General features: G+C 37.8%; 1 protein-coding gene across 15 annotated transcripts in view; it reads right to left on the reverse strand.

Moving 5' to 3' along the window:
- SLC4A7 (solute carrier family 4 member 7) overlaps positions 1-20,295 on the reverse strand; it is a 155,589-nt gene that overhangs the window by 23,139 nt on the left and 112,155 nt on the right. For 8 of the 15 annotated variants that reach the window (XM_034760813.1, XM_034760822.1, XM_034760817.1 and 5 more), the window contains 10 exons: positions 19,272-19,387; positions 18,441-18,500; positions 17,633-17,790; positions 15,861-15,948; positions 12,578-12,724; positions 11,103-11,206; positions 9,979-10,153; positions 7,046-7,179; positions 5,290-5,535; positions 3,566-3,671 (listed from right to left, as the gene is read on the reverse strand). In XM_034760813.1, coding sequence (XP_034616704.1) covers positions 3,566-3,671; positions 5,290-5,535; positions 7,046-7,179; positions 9,979-10,153; positions 11,103-11,206; positions 12,578-12,724; positions 15,861-15,948; positions 17,633-17,790; positions 18,441-18,500; positions 19,272-19,387 — 1,334 coding nt within the window. The remainder of the gene's footprint in view (positions 1-3,565; positions 3,672-5,289; positions 5,536-7,045; positions 7,180-9,978; positions 10,154-11,102; positions 11,207-12,577; positions 12,725-15,860; positions 15,949-17,632; positions 17,791-18,440; positions 18,501-19,271; positions 19,388-20,295) is intronic. The other 7 variants (XM_034760820.1, XM_034760816.1, XM_034760824.1 and 4 more) reach the window with 2 other exon arrangements.

Here is a 20,295-nt window from a genome sequence, read left to right on the forward strand (position 1 = left end):
TCATTTGTGTGTGTGTGTTCCAAAATAGTCTCAGGATCTAAGCCTGAACTTTCAGCACTCCAAGAGCCTTTTCAGCACAAGGAGGGGAAGGTGCCTCACAATGAAATATTCCACAGTACATAGTCACCTTGTTTCTGGCTTATTTCTCAAAACACCATCTAGATAATGACTGCTGCAAGGGGAGGGTTGAGTGCCCAAGATCAATAAAACATCATGCAATGTCAACTTTCAAGTTGATTATGACAGGAATGAACTCCCTCGTTTTAAAGGCACCTCTGTTCTCCCCATCTCTTTATTCCATAGCTTGTGTTTGTCCTGTTTACTAGCCTCTCCTCCACTTAAGTTCTACTTTTAAAACTTTAAGAGGCTGTAATATGACATTTTAAAGCTGAACTGTATTTTTATTAGAAGAAAGAATGTTGCTGTTTAATTCAATAAATTAAAGCCATCATCCACTAGTCTAATTGTTGTGAAAATGTGTTTGATTCTTGAGAAGAGATTATTTCCCCAGCTGAGTTGTGTAAAGGAAAAAAATCAATTTGCAAGAGAAATAGAAACAAGCTGAATAGAGCAGCCAAATAATTAATTTATGAGTGGCAACTGAAAGTTGAATTGTTATTTTTCAGTAGAAGTATTGCAGTAGTATGTATAGTAGCCCGGGTCATGGAATAGGGTTCAATTGTGCTAGCTGCTATACAAACAAAAAATCAATTACAAAATGAGTATCTGCTCCAAAGAGCTTACACTTTAAGTAACAGAAAAGAGGCAACAGGTGGATACTGACAGGGAAAACACAAGGGAGAAATGAGACAATAGTCACATAGTTGACAGAAATATGTCCACAGTGCAAGACGAGGACCCTGTGAATCAACATCACAGATGGGAGTGCATAACTCATTGCCCCCGACCATGCAATGAGAAAGACATCTTATAGGGAGCCCCTGTCCACCCCCTGGATCGAAAAGAGCACGTGGCTCATTCTGTTCTGTCTGGATGCGAACAGGTACACCTGGGGAGTCCCCCACTTCTGGGGGATTATGTTGACGCCTCCGGGTGGAGCGACCAACGTGGCGAGATGAGAAGGTCCTGCTGAAGTGATCTGCTAAGACGTTCCTGGTTCGGGCAGGTGTGTGGCTACCAGATGAATGGCATGCTGCACTCAAAAATCCCAAAGGCGGAGAACTTCCTGACAAAGGGCCAAAGACCTGGCACTGCCCTGCCTCTTGATGTAATACATTAAGGCAGTATTGTCCATCAGGATCTGCACCACCTTGCCCTTTAGGTGGGGCAAACCAGGCAAACTGCTCTGAACTCTCTGACATTGATATGGAGGACCACATTGTCCTGCAACCAGCGGCCCTGGATGCTTAGCTCACCCAGGTGGGCTCCCCAGTCCAGGTCTGAGGCATCGGATACCAGAGTCAATGACAGGAACAGGGTTGCAAGGGAACTCCCTCTAACACCGACCTGGGGTTCAATCACCAATCCAGGAACGACCTGGGAATGCAGACCAACACTAGGGGCCAGAGATGGAGCCAAGCATGGCTGACCATGTAAGTACACACAGCCATGTGGCCCAAAAACTGCAGGCAGGTGAGAGATGTGGTGAGCGGGTAATTCTTGACATGGGAGATCCGGTCTGACACGGTCAGAAAATGTGCTTCTAGAAGGAAGGCTCTGGCGGAGTTGAGAACCGCCCCAATGAACTCTATTCGCTGGACTGGCATTAAGGTGGATTTTTTCTCATTTATCAACAGGCCCAGGTGGCGGAAGGTGGAACACACCAGATCAAGGCTTCTTTGCACTTGTTCCCGAGATCTGGCCTTGATGAGTCAGTTGTAGAGATACGGGAAGACCTGGACCCCTCGACGTCTCAGGTAAGCAGCCACTGGCGCCATACACTTTGTGAACACCCTTGGGGCTGATGAGAGGCCAAAGGGCAGCGCCATGAATTGAAAATGACGTCAGCCCACTATTAAAAAGGAGGATGCGTCTGTTACCTGGAAATATGGAAATAAGCATCCTTTAAGTCGAGGGTTGAGTACCAGTCTGCTGGATCCAGGGAGGGGATGATGGAGGCCAGGGACACCATGCAAAACTTCAATTTCTTGAGAGACTTGTTGAGGCAACGCAGGTCCAGGATGGGTCTGAGGCCTCCTTTTGTCTTTGGGATTAGGAAGTAGTGGGAATAGAAACCCTTTCCTTTCATGTCCCCAGGGACCTCCTCCACCACTCCCAGGCACAGAAGGTTCTCGACCGCTTGAATGAGGAGTTGCTCATGAGAAGGGTCCCTGAAGAGGGATGGGGAAGGGGGGGGTGGGAGGGAGGGATAGGTGGCCAAAAACTGGAGAGTATAGCCCCGAAATACTATATCCAGCACCCAACAGTCCGAGGTGAACCGCAACCAGGCCAAACGGTAGGGCGAAGACAATAGAGGAAAGAACAAGGTAGAGCCAAGAAATTGACTGGGGCATTGTTCTTGAACGCACCTTCAAAAAGAGGGCGTAGAGCCAGTGGCGCCTGATATACCGACGCATGAGCACAGCACTCAAGGAGATACCATAGCTGGCCCTACAGATACCACTAAGGCAAAAATCTCTGGTGACCATGCACTTAGGCGTGCGCACACCTAAAATGGAATCGATGTGAGCAAACACTCAAAGAAGAATTTAAGTTTTTATTTTTTAAAGCATGAAGTCTATATTGAAGCTTTCTATATAGACTAGTTACCCCAAGACTTAAGGGAGACAGGGACCACACACCAAATGCTCTCAGCATATGCTCCTAAAGTTGGAGAAGTTTGGAAGCAAATCTTAAATTGTTAATTTTGTCTCTATCCTAGACCAAAGGTGTCTGGGGAGGATCAGGGGGGAAATTTCAGAGTTGGTTGCTTATGTAATAGAAAACCAGACAAACATTCTGATACTACCTTTTAGGACTTTGGATAGTTCCTACATTTTTTTTTTAAACTTGTATTTACTTTTGATCGTAGCATAGAGTATTACAATTGAAGACTTATCTTTACATCTCCCTCACTCCTGAACCAAAAAATGATCCTCAAATGTACTGTATACAATTTTCAGGCCCTAATTTAGCAAAGCGCTTAAGTACATGCTGAACTTTACCCAAGTACTTAAGTCTACTGAATTCAATGAATCTTAAGCACATACACAAATCTTTTGCTGAATCGAGGCCTCATATCTTATTAAAAATGAATGTTTCTAAGATACTATATTAATACAGCAAAACAATTACCAATACCAAAATAATCACCAAGCCTCTGAAAAAACTTGGCCCTGCCTGCCAAATACAGAGGCATGCATGGATAAATATTTAAGATTTAGATCAAGCCCTTATTGTGAAATTGAAAATTATTGGCATGGCTCATAACACAAAAAGAAAGCATTCACCTACTCAAAGGGAGAAAATATTATTTCATCTTTTCAATTCTCCCCTAGTGTTCTAAAAGTGTTCTGCATATATACAATTGTAAAGAAGCTGATCCAGGTTCAAATGGGGGATGAAACAAGTCACAGTGTTTTGTTTTGTTTTTTGAGTTACTCACAGAAACTGTGAGGTTAGTCCATGTTATAGTATCCACGGATGTATTGGTCTTCAGCCACATCTGTAAAGTTTCATTGCTAGGGTTCTGAGGCTCAGAACACACACATCTGAAAAGTAAAATTAAGTATCATTGAAGAGCTTTTCATTCTTGTTTCAGTTTGCTTTTGAACTTTTAAACTCATAACACAATGTTGCAATTTTAAGCTATTTACATTTGCAAAAAGTTAAAAGTGGCTACAATAACTTCTATCCCAAACTACTACATAAAGACGATAGAGTACGAGGCTCCTCATTATGTGCAGTGAAATACATGAGATAAGAAAGTGGCTTTATTAAAAAGAACTATTAGAAATATTTTCTGAAGAGTTCCAGGAAAAAATGTTCCATATATTTTCCTCTCAAATTCTAACACATTAAATTCCTTCAAAACTGCATAAAACAGAGGTCTCTCCAGAAACAGGTAGCAGGTGTCAGTCAAAAACTTTCCTATAACAGGGACACCATAAACTTGAGAGGAAGAAACCACATTTATTTCTAGAACTTGGTGCCTACTATGATGAATATAACTGAATATAAATGAATATAGTTGACAACAAACAACCGTTTTTCCTAGCTGGTTTACATTGTACATTTGACAGACTTTAGGTAGAGTCAGTTTCACTTTTTAACCTGTTCAGTCATTACATTTCGCCTTTGTTGTAAAGACCCTTATAAAAATCAAGCAGGGAGCAGAAAAACCCAAAAACAATTTTTAAAGAAGTAGGACATCATAGAGCACTCAATCTGAAAAGAAAATGATCTTAAAACGTTCAGGCTGACAGAATCCCTTTAACAGAATTAAAAAATCTGAGGGCCATGAACCTGAATTTTCTGCTTGAATTGCACTTTACATTAGCATATTTATTTGCAAGTGAAATGCATTTTGGGATACTGGCACTCCATAAAAGAACCTGTTCATGTAGCTATTGTGGGTTTTAATGGGTTGGGCAGAGACAGGCAAGAAAATAGTTGAACTATTTGACAGGCTTAGAGGAATAGTTTTCCAGTGAACCCAAGCCTGAAAATCAAACATAACAAGTAAAAATAAAAAACATATACATCGTGACTGCATCTAAAGATAGACGGTGAATAAAAAAACATCAGAAGGTACAAAAGTTCCATCCTTATTGTATACATTTAGTCTATATCATTATTTGCATTATTGAAAACTTTTTACAGTACAAAATATTTCAGTTGACAAAATATAGTTCTCATAAATGTACATATATTATTTTAAGGTTTTAAGATTTACTACACCATATTAGGTGTACAGCAAAACAAACTGATTTTACATAGCAAAACAAATTGATCCTCAGTTAGTGGAGATTTACGTCAGCATAACTTTTCAGACTGGTATAACAGAGTAGGACTTGGCCCAACATGTTTAAACATTTAGTAGAGATTATATGTAATTTATACCATACCTACCATGCTTTCTCTTATATGTACCCAAGATTGGGCTATCTATATGAAAAGCTGCAGTTTTAGGACTCTAAAAACATTCAAGATGCAAAAATTCAAGCATTCAAATTATTAGGCTTTTAAAAAAAAAAATTCTTGAAAGCATATTATAATATACGTTCGTTTACACTTACATTTATACATTCAGAAATTTTACTAATGGACAGCAAGGTGTTCCATTAGTATTATCCTGGTGTAAAAAAGGTAAAAAAACCTGACACTTACGAATATAAAGTCAATTTATCCAGGTCATTGTGCATATTGAAGGCATACAGTTCTCCCAAATGAAAAAGCTTTTCCAGTGCTTCATAGATAAATATGATGCAAATGAGTGCTGCAAAAGCCTCCTCAGTAAATCGAGTGATGTAACACACAAGGCTGCTTGCATCAGTTGCTACTAATACTATGCATAAAAATGAAGTCCACAGACCAATGCTGGTTCGCAGGGAAAGATAAGAAAGCCCATAATCCCTGTTTGAAAAAAGAAAATACAGGTGTTCAGTAAAACTTTAAGGCTACCTGAAACGGTAAACCATTCCATCTTGAAAAAAAAGGTAAGACAAATTTTTGTCCCTGCACTTGTACTCTCTTGATGCTTCCTTATCCTGACCTGAATGCAACCTTTGTTTGAGGCAGATGCAGAACTGGGACTCTACTTCTTTCTTCATCCTGAGGGCTGGATATGCTACTATGGAGAGGGGGTGCTGGGATCCAACAAGCAGTTATGTAGATTGGGGAAATATGAACCCCCTCTCCACCCTAAAGGGTGTGAGGTATACTTTAAGTCTGTTTACCTTTTCGGCCTCAGGGTTCCCTGTCAGCGTCAAAGTCACTACTGCAATTTAGGCAGAAAGGTCTGGTAATTCTTTGCTGAGTTAGAATCTGACTTTTTCTGGCACAGGACTAGAATCCGGGTTTCCTTGTTGGAATCAACAGTGCCTCACATCAAAATGGCACAGAGCTTCTTTAAATCCTCCAACTCCTGTTTTCTCCTCTAGCAGCAGCATGCTTGGGCCAGTGGAATCTAACAGCTAAAGGTCAAGACTAAGATCTAAAGTCTTAAGTGTTCTTTTTTAATTTGCTGGTTGGGAGGAACCACAATCGACATATCTGAACTGTTCTAGAAGATCGAAGAAAAAACTAATGCTGTGAAACACTATGGTTGAAAGTGAACAATAACTTATACTGATACATATACACCATCAAGGAAATATAAAAACAACGCAACATAAGACTTCCACAAGGAAATGGTGATCCTCCTCTTTTCTTTCATTTAAGTAAGATTGTTGTAATTTTAAAACATACAAGTAGTTTTAAAACACTATATTTACAAGTCCGATATAGACTATGTATCAAATTATTTGTAATTCCAAAAAGTAAGGTTTAATCTAAATTTATATTTATACTAGAGATGGGATAGAAACAGTATCTGGATCTAGATAAAATTCAAGGCAAGGTTCAAGGTTTAGATTTTTGGCCAAATCAAGACTAGAGTTCAGATTGACATTTGACATTGACAAGATCTTGCCGGCTATTATTGCAAAATTATGGTCACCAGAACTAAAGGCAGTTCTCCTCTGGCTTTTGATCCAACCCAACGCAAAGTCACAAAACCAGGTTCGCATCTGAGAATTAAAATGCAGCCCAACTAAAATGTCAAGTCTGGTTTCAGTCCATGCCTTCTTGCAGATTTCCACTTTCAACTACACCTCTACCCAGATATAACATGGCCCGATATAACACGAATTCAGATATAACGTGGTAAAGCAGCGCTCCAGGGGGAAGTTGTGGGGAGGGGGCTGCGCACTCCAGCGGATCAAAGCAAGTTCAATATAACACGGTTTCACCTATAACGTGGTAAGATTTTTTGGCTCCCGAGGACAGCGTTATATTGGGGTAGAGGTGTACTACAAATCTATCCGGAAGTCTGAGTTACCCTTAAGTTCAGAAAATGTATCAAGTCAATGTAAATATTACTTACTTGCAGAATTTAAATAATATTTTTTCAAATACTAGAACTGGTCCGGTGCTCCCCAGTATCGTAAGAGGTTGCCCAGCAAACAGAGAATAGGCAATCCCAGTTAATGAGGCTCCAAAAAGAGACTCTATTGCACTCTGTTTGGAGGGAAAAAAATTGCTATGACACATTGCATTTATGGTTAACATTTGTCACCATGTTTTCACACTTATGATTTTATAAATCACCAACTTCGAAATAAAGTTAGGAATGAAAACAGTATAATCAATATTGATATTGATGCTTTATACACATAAGTAACTTAACACAGCACTGAAATAACAGTATCATGGTCAAAAGATTTGAAATGCTTCACTCTTGAACAACTGTAAAGCTATTCATACCCATAAGAACAAGTTTTTCATTCTGAAGGCTAAGGAGGAAAGCACACACCAACAATTTTAACAAACACAAGGTCTATCAAAATGTGGGTAAAGAAAAAGAGAAAAACGGTCTCTCTGTAAGAAAAAAAGATATTGCAGCATATCTTTATGAAAACTTGATACAGTGTATCAAACCTGCACCAGTCTACCAAGCATTACAAAAGAAAAACTGTGATTGGGTGTTACTGAACAATAATGGTTTACGTATACATGACAATGAAAAGATGGAGTAGTAAGCCAACATCCCACCTGGTAATGCATTTTTCTTTACCCTAATAAACTACACCTCTATCCCAATATAACGCGACCCGATATAACGCAGGTTTCCATATAGCGCGGTAACCCCGGGGCTCCGGCAGTGGGGCTCAGGTGGCGCTTTAAAGGGCCCCGGCTGCTGCAGGGAGCCCCGGGGCCTATAAATCACCGCTGGAGCCCAGCTGCTGCTACCCCGAAGTTGTGGCAGCGGGGCTCGGCCGGCAATTTAAAGGGCCCGGGCTCCCCGCAGTGGCTGGAGCATGGGACTCTTTAAATCACTGCTGGAGCCCTGCTGCCACTAACCCGCTATAACAGGGTTTCACCTATAATGCAGTAGGGATTTTTGGCTCCCGAGGACCGCATTATATCAGGGTAGAGGTACATTTATTTGTTTTTGTCCTTGAATTACATGCTTTACTAAAACGCTTTTCTCTTAAAATAAATAAAGAAAAAGTTATAAACCACTACAAGAGAGAAAAAGTGGAGCTTTGGACCTAAAACATTAAGTTTTAAAAAATTACTTAAGCCAGTCAAAAAATAAACTATGAAAAGACTTGAGTTTGACAATAACGTTCTTGACTTGCACTTTTAAAAAAATTGCTATTCTGTAATTATTCATGCCTGAGAAAGCTAAAACTAAGCAAACATGATTTAAGCCCTAATTCAACAAACCACTTAAACCTGGGCTGTGAATTGGGGCAATAAAAGGAATTTCACATGCTACACATAAAAAGAAGATATCAATTTGGCCTATTGTTCAAGTGTTATCCTCAAACTAGTATTTTAGTTCAGTCAATGCATTAACTTTGGGCTCTAATCAGGATGGTGGCAGGGACAGGGAGTACTGTGAAGGTGACATTCTCTGGGAATGTGAGGGAGGGGTTTGAACACAAACTTTGTACCTTACAAAGTCAGCTACTGTGCTTCAACATACGTGTGCAGTAACTAATTTATTATATTCATTGATGCACACCAAAGTATCTGAAGGCAGGAACAAGCCCGCAAATAATCCCAGACAGCTAAAAAAAAGAAGGTATTTAAAATCAAATCTTAAAAAGGAGCACATTTTCTAAGTTATGCATACGAGGTACATATACAAACCATGTTAATGTTTTTATGCCAACTGCCTGAAAATGTACTTCCTAAATCTGGAGTAATAAAATTATGGTACAGTACAAGAATATAATTTATTTCTGGAAGCAGATTTTGTACCAGCAAACAGCTTGTTAAAACTCTCATGTTAATAAGGAAATATTCAAGTCACAGGCCTCCTTTGCAAAAAATAAAGTCCAGTTAAATAAGTACTAGTGTAAACAAGTACTACAATTCAAGTTTAAAGATATGCTCTGAAAAGCAGTATGCAGTTTTTTTGTATTTTTAATACAAGTATAATCAAAATCCTAAGATGTTTTAAGGAAAAATTTGAATACATCCTTATATTTTCCCTAAAAGAAAGAAGTCATTTTCACAACAAATTTAAAAATAGAAAATACACTTCATAAATGATTTTAATTAACAGTCATTGGCTAATTCACAATGAAACACTGACTTTATACAATAGTGGATGTGACCATTTCCCCCTTTATGAAAATTTCAAAGCCCTAGTAAGTAATTTAGTTAAAATGTCTATAGTCTGCATACTATCCAATATGGTATCACCAAGATTAAAAGGATATTTCTCTATAGCCAAATTTGTTAAGATGTAAAATGAAGAGTATTTTCTGTTTATAAACCTTGGTTATCTCCTCTTATTAAGAATATAAAGTAGTACACAATTAATGAAAAAACATTTATATTTTGTCCATGGTTTAAATATACAATTCCGCTTCCTCTGCCAATGCATCATCAGCATTATCATCCACACAGGCCTACTACTCAAGGCCATTAAGCTTGGTTAGCTATCCACCTTGAGCCTCTGACTTATCCTAAGTAGGCCTACTGGGATGGTGCAGCTTTAGTGCTTACATTTTTTGTGCCAATTCTATTGTCCCTTTCCAAAAAGGCAATAAAAGCTCTTTTTCAATTCATGAAGCCATTCACCCAGTAAGGCAGGATAAACATTTTTACCTGAACTGTGCATCCTCTCCTGTTCACATTTTCCACAGCAATTACCTTTTGGGGAATGTCTGCTTTGGGGCAGGCTAATCAAGTGCTGCGGATAAACTCTTCAAATAAAAGTATGAATAAATGAGACAAATGCACACAGTCACTTGCCTCTGAAGATCTAAAAGCCTGGCCACTACCATTCTTTGTACTCACTATTCTGCCTTCTGTAGCTTCTCCCAGGAGCCCTCCAAAAGTGATTACAGGAGACATACAGGCACAGTATAGGAAAAGAATCGAGGCCAGGCACTGCAGGCTTAATGCATCCTTGAAGTCACTCAAGAAAAAAGGTGCTTTCCTTTTGATGTCAAGTATCAAACCACCAAAAAGCCTAAATAGGTGAGATGAAACTCGTCAAACTGTACACTAAAGGATTCTAGCTAGTTTAAAACTATGGGCTACACAAGACTGCCAATGCCGATTGCCAGCACAAAGTTAACAATTTCATAATCCAATTTAAAATACAACACAGATTAAAACGTAAACTAATTTAGTCAATTCCAATTCAGTTAATTGTATAAAAAAATTTACGTGGTTTATATTTAACCATATATTTTAAAATGCTGGCTAGCTATTTTGCATATAATGGGCTAGACACTGAAAAGATCTCGACAAATCATTCTGCCCAAACAATATTTTGGGAAGCCCACATCTGAATGAAGTGGTCATCAAAACACATAATAAGCATAAAAAGAATATTTAAAATCCAGCTTCTAGGACAGGGGTAGGCAAACTTTTTGGCCCGAGGGCCACATCTGGGAATAGAAATTGTATGGTGGGTCACGAATGCCCATATTCCATTCGTCTTTGGAAGCTATGATTCTTGTTATATGATGCTGCATATAAAGATTGACCTCCTCTTTTAAATATTCTTCTGTAGGCTCTAGAAAATAGTTTAGACATTGATTTGTACCTATGCAATATTTTGAATATCCAGCCCAATATAGACAATTTCCAAATTGCTGCTACACTCATGATAAATGCATGCTTTATAATAGTTTAAAAATTAAAAATATATTTTGAAAATTTAGTCAGTTAAAGGAGGCATCCTCATACTATGAAATCCTTCACAAGTGTGTTGAAGAATATTGCCACAGGGTTGATAATGCTTTAAGCAGGACAACAATCATAGGCAAGAACCAATCACTTGAAAAGGAAAAAGGATGTTTTACCATGAATTTAAAAGATTTAAACATATCATTCTACAAAATGGTAATCATATTAATGATTTATTGCTTGTATTTTTTTGTGATGACTAGTATTTAGGTAAGCAAACCCACCTTCCAGTCCTCCGTAGCTCAGGTCCAGCATGATGGCTCTCCTGTTTGAGAATTTCTCCTGTAGAAGTAGATCCATTTGGAAATTTAGGTGTCTTTCTTTTCTCCTATGTTAGGAAAGTACATAAAAACCATTTTACTTTAGGGTTACCTTTTATTAAAAAGCCTCTGGTCAGGAAAAGTTTGCAAAGGCCCAATACTTCCAAAATAAAATATTTTAAAATATTTTAATACAAGGTATTTTATAAATATTTACAATACAATACAACATGATATGGATTATACTTGTAAATAAAGCTCCCAAAAGGCAATAGTATCTCTGAATACACTTTCCTCTATCACATGGCCTCTGAGGAGTGAATTCATAGCTCAATTAATAATACATTTTAATGGCAAGATATACACGATTCAGATATAATAGTTATATCTAAAAATTATGTATGTATTATATACTGATTACATATATGCTATATCATGTGTGCATACACACGGTAATGTAAACACAAATGCACACACCCCACCTCATTATGCAGACAGTTTTGCTTTTTATATGGAAATGTAAAAACTTAGCTCCTTATACTCAGCAAGGTCCACCGACAGCACACAAATACCACAGGCTTCCTTTGTCTAACTCATACCGCACAACAACAACTCACCTCCTTTCTTTGGAAACCAAAACCCAGCTGCAAGGAGCCCAAGGTTTTAACTTCATATTTCTTGATAAATAAGCTACATTTTCCCCCTTTTAAATTTCTCCTTCTCTTTAAACCTCTCCAAGATTTTTACCACCTGACAGAGTATACGACGAGCCCTCCAAAAGGGGAGCCTCCGTCCCTCACTGTGCCAGGCCCTTGGTGCAGCAATTTCCCTCAACTATGAGAACTAATCAGGTTTTCTTTAGAGCACAATTTCCCACCTTAAGACGCCTCGGTGGTGCAGCATAATAGCAGCACAAAACACTCTTTAGAACAACAAGCAGAAGACCGTGTTTGGGATTGAAATTCTCATTCCAAACACAGTGTAATGCATTAATATTATCCATTTTTATTTTTCACATATAATTTACAGAGTTTTCATTTTCTAACCCAGATTTCCCCTACCTATATTTGTATTTAATTTTTGTTTCCATTGTCCTTTGGAAAAACTTCAATAGTCTAGTTTATAAACATTAGTTTCACAAAACAGAACTTTTTATTGCAAAAATACCAAAATACAATTTCAGAGTAACACTCAAAAGTCACTCTTAAAGTCAAAAGTGCGTATCAAGATTAGAGAAATTAATAAAATTGATTTCAAGCAAAAACAGAGGAGAAGAGATAAACAAGTTAAGGTAATACAGCTAGTGTTATTTTACAGAGGGTCTAATCTTTCTCCCAAATTGAAAGGGGAGGAGGGTACTGCTGCTCTAATAAATATTCATATATTAAGTTTTGGATTGCATTTGGAAATGTATTTTAGAAACAAATCACAGCTCTTACCTGGGAAGGAACACTTTTTGGTGGCTCAATGCGTATAGACGGATCCCACTCTCCTGGAGGCAGGACAGTCACTTGGTCTAAAAATTCATCAATTCCTGATAACAGATCATTACGGTCTTTAGCTTTATAAGCAACATCATGGAAAACCTTTATTGGGGGAAAAATACACACACAAATGAATGCTGGGTAAGAGCAACCTCTTAGAGGGACACTTGAGTAAAAAAGTCATAGGCAAATTTTCCATGGGTCTCAACTAGGCTTTTACTTGTGCACTTGCAATTTTGCATGTAAATAGGTTTGTACAAGCCTTTTTCAAAGATTAACAACTGTGTGTGTAGTTGGCGAGTTTTGCACATGTAAATTCTTTCATGTGTGTGCATGAGTGCTTGCATACATAACCTTGTGCATATATATATATATATATGCACATGTAAATGTGGTTCCAAATATTTTTGAAGTGTTCTTGGCTATGTTATAACAAGACTGTAGTTTATTTAATCAAAACATCCAAAAATCCATCTTTTCTTTACAATAGTTGTGCTGATTACTTTTTGCATTACTCTCAGCATTTTACTGCAGTCAGACGTCTCAATTCATATTTTACAAAATGATGGCAAATAAATAATAGAGATGCAGAGAGGATTAGAGAAACAAGAACATACTCCTGAGGGAATTCTGTACCAAAAAATTAAATATTCTGCTCCAAAAAATTCTGTGCACAATATTTTAAAATTCTGCAAACTTCTGTGTATTTTATATGTCAAAATAACACAATATAAACACACCATTTTCAATTATTTACTGACAAGAATTTTGAAATGTTACCAAAATGAAAATGGTGTGATTATTTTGTTGTTGTGTTTCTGTGTTATTTTGACAATTAAAATATACAGAACTTTGCAGAATTTTAATTTTTTTGGTACAGAACTCCCTCAAGAGTTCTGTGTGGTACAATCTGGATACGAGCAGCTCGGTGGGGGGGTCTGGGTGCAGGGGGAATCTGGATGTACAGGGTCTTGGTGCGGCATTCTGGGTGCAGGGGGAAAGGGACTCTGCAGGGAGTCCAGGAGAAGGTAGTTAGGGCTTAGTTTGGGGGGGGCGGACTGGGACTTAGTGGGGGTGTCAGGGTGTAGCTGGTTGGGGCTCAGTGGGGTGGAGGGCTCTTGATGCAGTGGGGGAGACTCGGCAGGGATGGGAATTTGGGGGGCTCAGTGGAGGGGGGAGTTCTGGGTGCAGGAGGCTCCTGATGTGGAGGGGGCTCAGTGCGGGGGGGGGGTTCTGGGTGTGCAGGTGAGGGGAGGGGTTACTATACAGGTTGCTACTCCCCCTGTCCGCCCAACCCCCATGCATCCAGATGCCCCTACACCCAAACCCCTCCTCACCCCCCTCACCCCGCACCTGGGAAACCCCCCTCCCTCCCCCGAGCTTCCCCTTTCAAACACAGTTTCCCTATGTACAAAATAGGGATTATACATTTTAGACGTCACAGGGATAGTGTGAGGATTAATTCAGTAAATGTTTGTAAATATTAAATATCTCATCCTCACAACATTCAATAAATCAAATTAGATTTACAACTACTGAACTCTGATTCAGTAACAGTTCGATGCACCACAGACAGTTGTGTATGCCACCCCTGAATTAATACGTTCAAGCTATTTAAAACTAATTCAATGTCAAAATATGCATACTGCTTAAATCCGGAACTTCATATTCATCCACTACGTGTCCTTAAATTTCATGTATTCTGGGTGGCGTCTTACAAATGTAGAAAATACAGAGCCAAATCACACTCTCTTTAAAGGTAATGGAACTTCTGCTTTTGAAAAGAATCTCAGACTATATTCAGTTTCACAAACCAATGAGTGACCGTCTTAACTTGGGGTTTCTGGTTTCAAGTTAAACAGATAAGGCTTAATTTAAAAAAAAAAAAAAAAAACTAATCACACTTTTCCTTTGGTGGAGTTTTACCCATTAAAAGTGATAAATTTAGTTTGTATTAGAAATTGTTTGCAGAGGCAGACAAAAAGAGCTGCTATATGTACTGGAAGTTAATCCCCAGAAATGCAGGTCTTCAGAGGGAGAAAAAAATTATATAATTCTGGAATTTTTAAATATTCTATATTAAATGTTTTATAAAATTCATTTGCTAAACACTGATCAAGTCCATTTTTATTCCCAGTAAACTATTATGTTCCTAAAAATACACACCTAAAACCAGAAGCCCTAATTAAATACCATAATTTTAGAAATATTTCTGGATTAAAATTCAGAAGTTTAAAATTGCTGTTACCTAAAGAAATGCTAACATTTCCAGGGCCACCCAGAGGGGGAGGCAAGTGGGGCAATTTGCGACTGAAGGGCAGAGTGACTGAAGTGCCCCCCCACCGGCCGCCAAAATGCCCCGTGAGCCCTGGCCCGATGACGGTCCGGGTCTTTGGCAGCAGGGGGGGACACTTCAGTCACTCCGCGTCTTCGGCGGTATTTCGGCGGTGGGGGATCCTTCAGTGCTGCCGAAGACATGGAAGGGCCCCCTGCCACTGAAATGCCACCGAAGACCCGGACCGCCGCCGGGTGAGTACAAGCTCCACAGTTCCCTCGCTTTGTCCCTGGCCCCCTGAATCCTCTGGGCGGCCTGAACATTTCAGTTAACTTACTCTAATAGTAGTGAGAATTCAGTATTGAAACAATATCCAAATATGCTGTGGGAGGTGTCTTCTTTTGAATGAAAAATAAATTAGATTCTGATCCCCAGTTCTCTTTAAAGACCTCACAGCACTTCACAGAAGACTAGAAGTATTAATTCAAGTGTCTGGCAAAATTTCAAATTTGGCCATTACATTCTGCCCATCTAAAAATACCCATTCAGTGTTTGAGTTTTATGCAACATTCTTAATTTTCTGTCCTGAACTGCTGTGTACCATTATGATGTATTGTTTAATAGCTGCCATTATTCACAGAACAAGTGGCCACATTTAAGTGGTAGGTTAAAGATATATATAGCTTGTATATCTTTCTGTAAGTACTTTTGGGATCGTTCTACAAGAAAGGCAAGTAATAAAATTAAATTGCTATTATACATCCATCCTCGTTTCTGTGGATTGTGTCTTCATTGTTCTTTATATAAAGTTAATTTGATTGTGCCAGGTATCTGTGAATTATAGGTTGTAAAGAGATTTCATTAAGCATAGTCTGTGAGAACATGATTTCAGACTTCTGCGATGCAAATTTTTATTCAACACACAGGTTTGCTTTCAATGGATTGTAAATATATACTACTTGCATCATCAGTCATAAGCGTTGCTATTGATCTTCCGATTTCATGATACTGTGGTGCCTTGCCAGCTGGACCCAGTAACAGAAACAAGAACCTGTAGGAAAAATTAGATAGGAGAGGAGACCAGGAGAGCGGAGTTATTTCACCTTAAGCCTTTTGTAAAAAGCCAACTGTTCAAATCAAATCTGAGGCGGCTACTTCAAATCAAATATTAGAACTCATAATTTGTAGGCTCATCATTTTGGTATTGATAAAATGGATGATGTTTTAGCTACACAAATAGAACACACAGATTTAAATTGCTGTAATTTTGGAACTATTTCCTGTGAAAAATTAAAGCAGTACTGCCATTTTTTAAAAAGAATTTTCAAAACCAGGTAATTCAGTTAGAAGAATATTGTAAAGATTAGTAGTATGTAATATTTATATTGAAAGCCATTACGTTCAATTTTCCACACTTCCTTGTAAGAAAATCTCCAGACAAGTTCTTTGAAGAAACTGCAATTGCATTTTAGATATAAAACCAAATCAAACATTCACAGGTTTTACCCTTCTCCAACAATAACCCAATGCACACATTTTTTCTCTAATGGCAGCTCTAAATGAATCTGGTGAAAACATGCATCAAATGATTTAGCCCTACTGTGTCTGGAGCAGTGTGCTGTATAAATTAGTTCATAAAAAATTATCTTGAAAATAATTTCACATAATCCCACATCAGATTAGTCACATTTTTGTCTACCAAATGTATTTAATTTTCAATTTATCAAACTGCTTTCAACATTAAGTCCCAGCAGACACATTCAATTACAAACAAAAATATTAACCTGCCCTCCCCTGGGGGGCCTCAGAATACTAGTGCAGGCAGATCCAACATACACTTCCTGTGCCAGTGAAGGTGAATTTCATCCTCAGTGATAAACACCAAAGTATTGAAAATTTTTCCCTTAAAGCCATACCATTGGTAGGGACTGGAGAAGAGAAGGATTATACCCAACCTTCATTTTGCACTTCCTAGCCATTAGAAAAAGAAAGGTGTAAATGTATTTCACTTTGGTATCAGATTTGCAAACTAACATCTGTATTCACATGTAAATACATATTAGAATGTGCACTCTAGATATCACATGATCAAATAAGTTTCCCACACTCTAGGTGTGTTTTCACAATAGAGCACTCTACACAGAGTACACATACACCTCTATCCCAATATAACACGACCCAATATAACATTAATTTGGATATAACGTGGTAAAGCAGCGCTCCGGGGGGGGGCAGGGCTGCGCACTCCAGAGGATCAAAGCAAGTTCAATATAACGCAGTTTCACCTATAACACAGTAAGATTTTTTGGCTCCCTAGGACAGCATTATATCGGGGTAGAGGTGTACTTCAAGACTCAATGGACTATGTCCATTGTCATGTTAACGGGGGGGAAGGAGAGGGAAGAATGTAAGTCTTCTTAGTCACACAGTTAAAACGGTGTAGGACCAGCAGCTCTGAGATCCATCCTTCCCACACCCACCTGGATTGTCAGTTTCAAACTTCGTAAATAGTTCTAAAGATATTATTTTTTAAAGTTTTGGGAGGAGGTTTAGATGGCCCTCATTACACAAATTTGCAACAATTGCTTGCCATGCCAGACAGAGATTTAAGACAGTAAGACAGTTACTGTCCCAATGAGTTCACAATCTAAACTCTGATATCTGCTCTGCTTGAACACTGAAGTGCTGTTACTTTATTGCGTGAGTAAATGCATATTAGTCAAGGATTTCTTTACCGTGTAGGAACAGGAACCTCTGTGAGACCTGAAAGAAGCACAGCAGGAGACAGTCTCACAAAAGCAATGATTGGTCTTTCCAAAAAATCTACTTCTCCCACCAACACATTTGATGCTTCTGCTCCTGTGGGAATTTTCCTCATGAAGTTCATATCAACCTATTATATAGAGATGAAACAATTGCTTATTTCTTTACAATTCTTATTGATAATTCTACAAAGAATTTTTAAAAACTGAGAAGAGTATTGACTGTTCAACTCTTGTTTTGATTAAAACAATATAAATGCAAAAGAAATATTTCACATGTACAGGAACAGAAAAGACAAGCATATGATGTGTATAAAATATGTCTGTCAGTAATATTTTATTAGTACATTTCTTTTATTGTTACAAGTTAGAACTACTATTATTTATTATATTCTAAAAAGTTTCAGCTACATAATCACTTTTCCACAGTAACTTCTCAGGACAGAAATATTTTCTCTATGGTAGGTGATATTACTTGACAGCAAATCGACAAAATAACAACTAAGGAGAGTTCCTGTAATTATATGCGGTTTCCAGAATTTAGTTATTTTACATTTTATAAATGGTATTTTAAATATTTTTAAAGGAATGAATAGCTTTAATATAATTTTCTTTCACAAAAAATAAACAGCTGAATTAGAATAAAGAAACTTACATTTCTGCATATAATTACAGAGGAACATTACAAAACTGTACAGCACATGAACTCTTTAGTTTACAAACAGTTACACAAAAGGCACAAGAAACTAACACTAGTTACGTTGTTATCTAGAAAACTTACAGCTGGCCTCTTGAGTCCCACACCAAGTGTGCCACAACTACAGTGCCAGGAGGCTGACTCCTGCCCAACAGGAGACAAGGCAGGTGTACAGAAGGACAGGCCAAGCAAAAATATAAAAACTGTGACAGTAGGAATAAATGGCACCTGCCATGATCAGATGAGAACTACTATGTAAAATTAGCTTTGCTTCAACACAGTTATAAAATTTAATTAGACAAACTGTTTATTACAATCTTTTACTGTACAGATTACACTGAACAGGTGAATTTCGTAGTAAGAACCATAGTGATTCTTATAACCCAAAACATTTAAGTTTCAGAAGATGGGAGAGGTTAACAGTAGTACACAAGGTTTGCTTCCAGAAGTAACATAACTGATGCTCCTTATCTTTAAGATTTCCATGGCTTTTACAGAACAATGCATAAAAGCCCTTTTTCTGAAAAGGGGTCTTAAGTCTCTAAAGTAAAAAAAACAGAAATTCATAAAACTTAAGCTACTTTATATGCAAAAACACCCGTTTTGTAAAAACTTTCGCAGTGTATCTGACCTGAAAATATTATGTATTGCTCAATCAGCAAGTACAGTGGCTTTTTATGTCAAGTTACATGAAATACTGCACATGTGAAGTGGCAAAACTATCTAACAATAGTAAATCCAGATGTACTGCAAAAGTAGCCAAAACATTTAATGGCTAATTAATTTTAATCTCTACTGCATTCTGATAATTTGGGTTAACTACAGCAGTAAGGTCAAAATAGCAACCAGTTTGGCTACCATACTGTTACATAGCCCTACTTACTAATCATTGAGAAAATATGTAATGTCATTTACCTTACTGAAATCAACAGTGCTGTTTTCTCTGCTTCCTCCTGTTCCATTACCTTTAACATCTCCACTTTTTCCAGCATCCAAATTTCCAGGTGCTGATTGCGGAGATGCTAGAAGCCCTAGATTTAAAGAAAATACACATTTTCAAAATGGAGTTCACAGAAAATGGACCAAGACACACGCTATGCAAAAACTCAATGTGGCAGCTTGCTAAAAGCGAATGTGCAAGTTAATAAACAAAAGTGCCTCATATTAGTACCACAAATTCAACATAAACAAGTTATTTCATTCTTGAAAACAATTAAAGTTTGTTTAAAATAGTTAAAATCAGATGTTGCCTAAATGGTGGCCATTTGCAAAACAGTCAAGAAAAGAAAACTAGAGTGACTTTTGGGGAAGAGGACAAATGTAAAAATTTTAATCTTCACCACCAATGGTCTGTGTACAGAACCTACCTGATAGAGGTTCCACACTCATAAATTTGAAAGCCCTAGAATTAAAACAAAACAAAAAACAAACACCCACCCACCACACAATTTAATGCATTATCTGAAGTTGATATTTGATTTAAAAAAACTGAGACTCAGGTTTGACCATATCAGGCTTAAGACACTAGTGGTCAACCAAACTAGTGCAACTCTCTGGGTAAACTTATGTAAACGATCATAAACATCAGTAAAGCTTAACCTGGTTTGAAGCAGTTTACCTTATCTATGCTACGGCCTGGCTAGTCTACAATTTAGGCATTCTGTTTGAAATAATCTAGTATAGACACAGCGACAAATATTTTATAGGGCTGTCAATTAATCGCAGTTAACTCACGCGATTAACTCAAAAAAATTAATCGCAATTTAAAAAATTAATCACGATCAATTGCACTTATAACAATAGAATACCATTGGAAATTTATTAAATATTTGTGGATGTTTTTCTACATTTTCAATGTAAAATCTACATTTGATTTTAATTACAACACAGAATACAAAGTGCACAGTACTCACTTTATATTATTTTTATTACAAATATA

This window comes from Trachemys scripta, chromosome 2 (genome assembly GCF_013100865.1).
Source record: "Trachemys scripta elegans isolate TJP31775 chromosome 2, CAS_Tse_1.0, whole genome shotgun sequence".
In the NCBI taxonomy this organism is placed as follows: Eukaryota; Metazoa; Chordata; order Testudines; family Emydidae; genus Trachemys; species Trachemys scripta.